The sequence below is a fragment of the Uranotaenia lowii genome, unplaced genomic scaffold (genome assembly GCF_029784155.1).
Source record: "Uranotaenia lowii strain MFRU-FL unplaced genomic scaffold, ASM2978415v1 HiC_scaffold_112, whole genome shotgun sequence".
Classification (NCBI taxonomy): Eukaryota; Metazoa; Arthropoda; class Insecta; order Diptera; family Culicidae; genus Uranotaenia; species Uranotaenia lowii.
This window is the reverse complement of record NW_026597100.1, coordinates 34,711-44,568: the sequence shown is the minus strand read 5'-3', so window position 1 is coordinate 44,568 and position 9,858 is coordinate 34,711. Positions and strand designations below refer to the sequence as shown.

Sequence of the window (9,858 nt, the reverse complement as noted above, 5' to 3'; positions counted from 1 at the left end):
TTCCTGTTAGCTTGTCATTTGGATCTTAAACGTTGAACTATACCGCTGGGGTCATCAAAATGCCAAATAAATCGAGATATAGGAACATAAATGCAGATGGATTTGGCATATTCGAGCGCCGAATGTTAAGAACAATCGGCAGGAGAACGGAGGAAGGATGAACCACTCTACAGCTAACCCAGTATCTAGAAGGTGGTGAAGGCTGGACGGATACGCTGGGCAGGAAATGTTGCAAGTATGCCGGACGACTGTCCTGCAAAACAGATGTTTGCTGCCAATCCGGTAGGAACGAGACGAGCAGGGGCGTAACGAACGAGGTGGTTAGACCAAGTGGAGCGTGATCTGGCGAATGTGGGATGTCCGAGAAATTGGAGAACGGTTACCATGAATTTTGAAAATATTGTTCATCAAGTTATGTCGTGAGACGGAACACTATGAAAAAAGGCTGCGAGGAGATATGAAGGAGAACTGCAGAGAGGCGCTTGTCTGGAATTCAAAATGGATATGAAGAAGAGACGAGCCCTGAAGCTCGTGGCGGTAACGCCATATTCAAAGTTACGTTAAGTTTAAGCAATATAGAAAATGTGACGTAAAAGTAAGTACAAGATCATGGTGTGTTCTAATATATTAATTTTTATTAACGCTTCTTCAAATTTAACTTAAGTATTTATTTGCTTATTGCTAGGATATTTGAATTTAAAAAAGCTTTATGAAAAAATATTCCATAATTTTTAACCTTATTTTAAAATATACAAAAATCTAAGCTGACTATCCTATATTTTACAGATTTCATAGACCGGATCTGAGGTGCGAAGTTTTCAACTGTCTTCAGTGCACAATAGATAGTAGTCACCATCGATTACCTCAACGACTTTGTAATCGTCGATTTGATCCAAATCGACGTCCCCTTCGATGATTTCAATCAGCTCTTCGGTTTCCTCATCATCCTCGATCGTGTTATCGTTACCATTTTCCCCGCCATGCAGAGAATCGTCATCCTCAATCACTACCGAATGTATTGTGAGTGGTCCTTTCCGTTGTCCCTCGTCGGGGCTTTCGTCGCTGCTTTCGCCATCTACTTTCACATCGATGACGGCGGCCTGCATTACGTCACCCTGTTCCGGATCCGGAAGCTCGTGGTGCTGGTAGTACCCTCCCACAACTTCCATAATCTGGGCAACCGAATCGGAATCGATACGGTTTATTTCCAGCTCAACCTCTCCTCCTCGTTTGCCGTCAGTCGTATCGAGCGGGATGGTTGTTTTGCATCCTTCGGAAGGTACCTTTTTGAGGTCGAATACGTCGGTTTTGTCACTCGTTTGTAGAGGCTTTTTAAGAGACGTGTCGTTTACTGTTTGTTTTGCGACTTTGTTTGATGAAGACAACTTCGAGGCCTTGTTTTGAGGGGCCATCGACAGTTTGAACAGCGGTATTGGAGCTTGGTCTGCGGTTTTGTCCTTAACAACTGTGAGAGGTTGTTCCTCGCGTGTTGCAATCGATACCAGCGAAACAGCTGGCTGAACCGCTTTCGCTTGGGATACTGGCGCTGGTTGATGTTTGTCGACCGGTTTAAGAGAAATACTCGGCGGTATGAACTTAAGACGTTGCTCTGCGTTCTGCCTTTTGTTTGTGGACATTTGTGGGTTTGATGATTCTGTTTCACTTTCTGGCGAAGAAGGACTTCCCTTGTCGCTAGGAAAACGAGGTTGTATAGTGATGTCCTGTAGAAGAAATTAAGTGATTAGAATTCTCCCAAATATCCTGGGCTGTTCTTAGATTTGCGGTTGGCAATAAATGAGTGCTACACTGGTACACCCTTCACGAGAACGTATGTTAGTTAAGTTTCAATTTTTGTTCACAACTCGAAGTAGCGAAGTGTCTTAGTAATTGAGAGAATCTAAATTATCACAGTGAAATGATAGGACGTTGCATTTCAAATTGAAAGTAGGTATACCCAAGAAAAGCACAACAAATGATAGAAAATTCGATTGTATTAGAATATCTTCGAACCACTGAAAAATTCGGCAGATGTTCTAGGTATCGTACTAGACATTGCAAGCAATGTTTCAACAGGAGTTTTGTCTTTCGAAGAGCTATATGAGCTTAGACTCAGATCTTTTGTTCCTGATGAGAAACAGGAAGCTAAAGCTTTGCGTGAACCTTACTTTTCGAGTCCTTGTCGGGATAGCGTTCGGAAAAATTTCAACAAACGCAAAAACAAAATATCGATTTCGGCTTTTCCATCGGTTGAAGTGGGTGTGTGAACACAATAATGAGCTTGCTGAAGTATCCACATTCCAACTTTAGCCGTAGATTTCATGATATGTATTGAAATTCATTACAACAAATCTAAAGATGTTCAAGGAGCAGACATATGTTCATCGACTTACAATTTGCAACATGATGTTAGGTTTAAAAAGTAATTGAAATAAAATAAAACAAGCTCAAGTACCGGTATTTTGGCCGTTTCTGCCGTGATCCGCGAAACATCATCCTTTTTCACCGGCTTTCCCTCGTTGTCGTCCGATTCATCGCTTTCCTCCTCCACCTCCTTCTCCTCCTGATCGGATTCGTCCTCTGAATCCAGCTCAATCAAATCAGTTTTCTCTTCTACGATTGCACAATCGTCTTCCTCGTCCTCGTCGTCGGCAGAATCCGGCGGAAGGCTTCCTTTCTTTGGTGTTGAACCATTTGATTCCTTTTGCAGGCTTTCGCTGCTGACTACAAACTCTTCGGCATGATCCGTAAGATTATCTGATATTCGGTTGCTCAAGATTGGTCCCAAATCTGTGATTTTGTTGTATCCCATCCGCCGGATGTCTGATATGCATTTTTCTTCCAGCTGCTGGAACCGATCTTTGACGTATTTTATCACATAAGAAACGGTATGATACAAGTCTTTCAGGTGAGGGAATTTATTGGTCTGTTTGTATGAAGTGGAATTAAGTAAGTTGTTGATTTTGGGAATCACGTGCAGCGAAATTTCAGCCGCTTCGATCAGACGGCTATCGAAAACCCTTTGAAAATTATGAATAGGATTACTTCCCCTCTTCTTGTGTCTCAGTTCCTGTAATGCGGTAAGCGAAGGAACAATTAAATTGGGTGGGTTCCAATCAGGCTTAGGATCAAGCGCTGAAGCTGTGATGGGTGCCATATGGGTTTGTCTTTTGTCACTTAAACCGCTTGATGATGCGTTGCTACAACTTTTTCGATTGACATAGGTTTTGGAGGGCACATTTCGACCAGTTCGCATAATTATTGGCGAGGCCCTAGAATTAGCGGCTGATGTTTGCTCTTGGATGGGGGGAGAAGTCGGAGTTTCTAAATCTAACACTTCTGTCGGAGCCTTTTTCTTGGGCTGCCGGCGCACCTGAATCAACTTTCCGTTCGGCAAGCGGAATGTGTCGTGTTGGGCGGCTATACGAAGATCTACCACATAGCCGTTAATGTTGTGCAGTAAGGGATTGCCATCGGCCACCAGCGAAGGCGTTTCCTCAAACGAGTCTCTGGCTCTTTTTCGTTTTCTGGTTGGAAGTGTTTCTTGTTGTTGATCTTCCTTCTCCTTTGCAGAGGTCACCAAAACCTTTGGTGGTTCTACCAGTTTTTCTTTGGATGCCGACTTTTGTGGGGTAGCCTTTTTTCGTTTTGGAGAAGCATCCCTGAAAACAAAAAAAAAAAAAATGTAGAAGAAAATTCATGGAAAAATTTAATTAATAAAACTAATATTATTGAAATAATAAATAAAATTTGATTAATAAACGGACGGTTTAAAAAAAAAACGGCTAATTCCCAAATAGACGATTTTTGGCCAAAAATTGCATGCATTTCTAAGTCATTTGACATCAAAATTAAAATTTCGATTTTTTCCGATTTCCTTTCTCCGCCCCCTTACGTGATTTTTGAAATTTCGAAGTCAATTTTTGACGAATTTTTTTTTCGGTTTAAAACCAGATTTTGATGTTATATGCATTTTTTCCCTTTGATAATTTTTGAGGATCAAAAAACCTAAAATTTGATCGTTTTGAGGCACTCCTAAATCAAGTCCGATTGAGCTGAAGTTTTACACTGTCCAGTTTTTTTGGGCCAATCTACAAAATGTATGAGGTCGGTATTTAAAAATCGACCATAAAATTATACATCCATTGCCACCCTAATAATGGACTAAACATGTCAATGTTAAATTATGCTTAGATGTTACGCAAAGCCAAAACTAAAATAAATTTGAAAGCATTTCAAAGCAAATAAAAATATGAGAAAGCGAAGCGATAATTTCTTATAAGGATGAGAATTTCAATGTGTGATATTCAGAGCTTTATTGGGATTTCAATACACTTCCTCGATACAGCTGAGCTAACGTGAAACATCCACTTTCAACTGTGCATCATATAGGTTATGTTTGGATTTAGTTAAGCTCTAATCTCAAAATAGAAAACGAACGTGACATTGAGGTTAAGGATCCGACTAAGCTAGTGTGAGTGAAATTCCGCGATGTAAACAAACGATTTTATGTATGATCAATAAAATTTTGCACAATACTGTAAAAAAAAAGTTCGCTTCGGTATGATGTAGCTACTTACACAACTCCTGGCGGGCAGCAGGGAACGGCATCTTTCACCAGAAATCGTTTCCCGTTTGATGACGTCGATAACTGACTGCGCCGGAAGTGCTGCTGACAGATCCTCATCCAGGTTCGATCCACCTGGCTTGGATGCAATATCATTTCCTCGGGGGCGCTGTGCTGATTGTAAAAATCAAGCCATTTTGTCAGCATTTCAGGATCCTTGGGGAAGCTGCAAATGGAAATCATTCATTGAGCTGGTTACAATTATCAAGAGCTTTGGAATCAAAACACACCTGAAAAACGTGAATCTATTTCGGCGCCCTTTTCGATACGAGTTCCCGCACTTAACGAATGCACATTTGCGGTTGTTCATAACGGACACTTTCGACTGTTAAAACTGCTTTTTAGTAAAATAAATTACGGATGTGTACTACCTGATCACAAATTTTCACATTTTATGGTGGCTTGTGGGTTTGACAGTTCCGAAGTTCCGAAACCGAACCCTTGGTTTGACCTTATCAACCCACCAACAGATGGTAATATGAGAAAAGCTCCCCTAAGGCGCCGCCATTGCTGACAAATAATGCAACCGTCATGCCATCTAGTGGGCTCTAGCGAAATGCAAACATCCTAATGTCCCTGATGCCCGCTGAACAAAGACATCCTGAATAGTATAAGTTCCTTAAGCAATCGGTACAGCTCCTTTCAAAATTAGGTTAGTGTTAATTGACCATGTGAAAGCAAAACTGTTAAGATTTCACTCAAAAGCAGACACACCACATCAATCTAATCTAGCCTATGTTAAAAGGTTATATACGATACGGCGAGCTTCTTGTTCGAATGATTAAAGAATTAGCTCCCCCTTCAGTTCGACTTCAACACCATTTCTTTCGTTATGCGACGTTTCGAAACAGAAAAAGCTCTCTATGGGATATGCAATCGTGAAGAAACTTGCAAGTTGCAAGCATCAGTCTACTAGCTTGCATGCAAGAATTTGGACGCGAAAGCTCATTTGTGAGCCAAACTTAACTGTGTTTCACAAAGCTAGCGATGACACAAACCGTGAATGTTTTTTTTGTCTTTCATACTTTCTTCAATGCGATAATATGAAGGCCGACTGTAAAGCTTTAAACACTCACTTTACGGAATAGAAACAGATGAAAATCATTCAAGCATCAAATGGATGATCAAAATTATTCTAATCGATCGTATTGTTATTTGTTCTGTAGGAAGGGCTGCATAAAAGCGGATGTTTCAAATGAAGGAGAAATAATATTAATCGCTAGAAAGAAACTAGCGGGGTAAGATGGCCCATGCCATTATTTTTCAAAATATGGTAACCTACGGCTTCGAAAGATGTTTTTCTTCATTTTTATTGTTGCAAATAATCTTCTCTATAACTCCTTAGGGGAAAAGTTCAATAAAACGATTTCAATTTTTTTATGCAGAAGAATAAATCGAATCTGAGTAAAACTTGTACTTTTAATGGTTAACATATAAGGTTTCATGGTAAACCAGTCTGCGCAGTCTGATAAAGCTTTTCGTTTATTCACTTCGTTTTGCTTTATTTCACTAACTTCCAACAATTTTGTACCTACTAAAAGCAATCATATCAAAATAAGGGCAGAATGCGCTCAAAACCACGTGTTTACGCTTAAATATTGAATGCGGTTAACTTTTGAGAAAACACGAATATCAAAATGAAATGTCATTCTATTTATTATCCCAAATATGATAAGAAAGCATTATTATAACAAATTTAGTCCTTTTTCAAGTTTAAATGGTGTACAAATATTCGATACGAAAAAATCATCAACCGCCATGTTTGCCAAAAATCAGAGATTTTCAAAAAAGGATTTTTTTCATATAAATAGCGTAGGTAGGTATCTATTGGAATAAGATTTTTTATCCCCTACTACTCGTGATGTTTTATCACCAAGTGACAAAAGAAGAACTTAAAATTTGTTCCGCCCTAAAAGAAATTGAACATTTTTGCTCCAGTCTGGGTTTCCTACTGATAGGATGATCGCCTGAAGGTAGACAACAGCGATTGTGAAAATGTGACGTGCTTATACCTCCTCCCCATAGTCTACATACAGGATACAACATGGAAAACCTTAACGAAAATTGTTAGCGAGTTGTTAAAACAGGTTGTGGTGGATGCCCCCACTAGCTACGCCCATGCGAACATTCTATCGCGACGGTCCAAGGTTCAGTCCTTTATGCTGACACAAGCAAAAGGAAACTGTACTTCGATCGTCCGATGTTTGTTTATGCTGACTACGCGTAAGCTACGTGTAGGTCGCCACCCGAATGTAGGTTTAAGAAATGGATAATAAAATTAATCTTAGTTAGACTCCCAACTTGACCGGATCGTTCGATCGAGATATCACTCCCCTTGTTTCCCTAACTAACGCGGGACAAAACATGGCGATCCAGGCCAGAATTAGCACAAAGTGTACAAGTTCAATGTAGATAGCAGCATCGAAGTGAAGCGCATTACCTGTGCGGGACGGAAATTGATGAAAATAACCATCTACAATTGTTTAACAAGAGTGAAAAGTGAGCAGTTCATTTCAATGTAGATAGCAGCATCGAAGTGAAGCGCATTACCTGTGCGGGACGGAAATTGATGAAAATAACCATCTACAATTGTTTAACAAGAGAGAAAAGTGAGCAGTTCATGTATGTGACTTTTATAATAAATAAAGCCTAAATATGGGGTGGTTCTCTGCTGACGAAACCGTCGTCGCGCAGAACACTTCCAAAGAACATTCAACCATCGCTTGGGCGTTGGTAGTGATTGCCGCTGCTTTAATTAGCTACGTGCTTCTTAAAGCACATTCGCGATACACCGTGGCACGCCTACGGGATATCCAGCAAAGCCAACCAACACGAGTGCAGCTGGAATAATAAGAATAATAAGACGTTAAATCTTTGCACCCGATATTGTTAAAGTGGAAGTTCTGAGAAGTGTGTGCTGAGTGGAAAAGCAAATCATCCTGTGAATATGGACATCACGGCTGCCGCACCACACAATCAAGCGACTGTATATCGGCAAAGCTGGGAGATCGAAGCCGAGTACTCGTCTAGTATGGCCGATTTGAATGTCAACAGTAAACAACCGGAGCCCTGAGGGAATCGCTCCTGGGGGACTACAGAGAATTGATGGGGACGTTGGAAACGTACCTCAGAATGGGAACCGGATCTAGATAAGTATCTATATGTTTAATTTAAAAAAAAAAAAAAAAAAAAAAATTTAAAATAATGTTTTTAATGTATAGAGTAGTCAAAAAGCTAAAATAATATTTCGACTTTTAGGAACAAACAACAAACAGAAAAACAAAACATGGAAAACGAAAACAACCAACAGAGGAAGAGAACAAATGAAGAGAAATGAAAGACAGAAAAAAAAAAATAATAATAATAATCGTAAGTAGAAACTGTATTTTTAGAAATAATGCCAGGAAAAGCAATAATGCCGCCCAAACTTGACCTTAGCTTAGCGATAAAGGTGGTAAAGCCATTCGATGGCACCGCCATAAAACTTCAAAATTGGATCGAAAGTGTGGAGTTATTGAGCGACTACTCAGAAGGGGTCGCAGAAGTGACAACCCTTAAATTTTTAAAAACAACGCTCGTGGGCGCAGCCCATGGAGCAATTGACAATGCAACTACAATCGCGGAAGCTGTAGAAGCATTAAAGAAAAAATTCACAATTCGAGTAACGCCGAAGGCTATAGAAAAAGAAATGATGACCAAAAAGCAGAATGCAAAGTCGATATCGGATTTTGGAACCGAAATTGAACAACTCTCTGCCAAGCTAGCTGCAGCGCACGTATCTATGGGTACGTTCGCAAATGAAGCGGCATCTACAAATATTGTACAGCCAATTGCTGTACAAGCATTTACCGATGGACTTAAGGACCCATCGGTCAAATTTTTCTTAAGAGCACGAAACCCGACAACTTTAAACAAAGCGGTTTCAGATGCTCTGGAGTGTCAAGCAACACCCCATCAGGAAAACAGTGTTGACACTCTAATGGCACTCTGGTGCACAACCGGAAAACCGTCATATAGAGGCAATGGACAAAATCAATGGAGAGGCAGAGGCCACCCTAGGGGACATGGTTCCTACAGAGGGAATAATGGATACCGTGGAAGAGGTAACCATTATACCAACTACAACCGTGGTTACAACAATAACAACTATGGAAATAACCATAGCAACCAAAACCAAAGAGGGAATAATCGAAGAGGTCGAAACGGTCCACACATGGCAAACATTGCCGAAGGACAACAACAACAAATTCAACAACAACAACAAATTCAACAACAACAACCACAACCCCAAAGACAAGAACGAGAAAGGGAAGAAGCCAATCTGATTGATCTTTTTCGCTAATTTTAATGCGAAAAAGGCTCTCAGAGTAAAATTTTTATTATTTGGTAAAGAAGTAGAACTAATAATTGACAGTGGAGCATCTTGTTGTATTTTGGACAAAAGATGTCTCCCTGAAATTTTCAATATAAATAATTCACAAACATTGGAAATAAGTGGTGTAAACGGAGTTACCAGCACGCTGGGATACGTTGAAACTTTTGTAGGATACAATTCTGTAGAATATCCCATTAAATTTAATATAATAGAGAGTTTACCGGATACAGTTAATGGTTTAATTGGTACAAATTTCCTTAAGGAGTTCGGAGCAAACATTGATTTCGCAAGAATGAAGATGGAACTCAAAAACCCAAATCACGAGTATTTTACAATACCGGCTAGAACGGAAATTGTTAGATACATCGAAACTAATTTTTTTGAAACGTGTGTTGTATTGAATGAGGAAATACAACCACAAGTATTTGTTGCAAATGCTATTGTACAACCGTCAAACGGAAAAATACCCATACGAATGATCAATGTTAAAAACAAACCAGTTCAAATTTCAAATCTGAAACCAACAATCAAGCCAGCCAGTGAGTATTTGATACTGGCGATGGATTATAAGAATGATAAGTCAGACAGAATCCAACAGCTTTTCAAAGAATTGGATTTGAGTCTTTTGCCAAAAACAGAGAAACAGCATATGGAACAAATTTGCACAAAATATGCTGATATATTTTGTCTTGAAAACGACAATCTGACTGTAACAGATATCTACAGTCCAGTGGTTAAAATAAATAAAGAAGCCCAGCCAATTTATAGTAAACCCTATAAATTGCCGCAAATGCAAAAGTCGGAAGTAGAAAAGCAAATTCAAAAGATGGTAAAGAACCAAATTATTGAAAAGGCCACT

At 39.6% G+C, this 9,858-nt stretch overlaps 1 protein-coding gene across 1 annotated transcript; it reads right to left on the bottom strand.

Annotated features, from left to right (window-relative positions):
- Window positions 1–620: 620 nt before the first annotated feature.
- Window positions 621–5,013, bottom strand: LOC129759136 (uncharacterized). Its single transcript, XM_055756548.1, has 4 exons — window positions 4,855–5,013; window positions 4,578–4,790; window positions 2,453–3,659; window positions 621–1,721 (listed from the first exon to the last, which is right to left on the bottom strand). The coding sequence occupies exons 1-4, from the start codon at window positions 4,932–4,934 to the stop codon at window positions 819–821; spliced, it is 2,403 nt and encodes an 800-aa protein (XP_055612523.1). The 5' UTR covers window positions 4,935–5,013; the 3' UTR covers window positions 621–818.
- Between the last annotated feature and the right edge of the window lie 4,845 nt (window positions 5,014–9,858).

Excerpts from the sequence above, each read along its gene's own strand:
- LOC129759136 (XM_055756548.1), bottom strand. The coding sequence starts at position 4,934 with ATGAACAACCGCAAATGTGCATTCGTTAAGTGCGGGAACTCGTATCGA. Across the intron at positions 4,791-4,854 it reads AATAGATTCACGTTTTTCAG|CTTCCCCAAGGATCCTGAAA; the intron begins GTGTGTTTTGAT and ends TTCCATTTGCAG. Across the intron at positions 1,722-2,452 it reads CAGAAACGGCCAAAATACCG|GACATCACTATACAACCTCG; the intron begins GTACTTGAGCTT and ends TTTCTTCTACAG.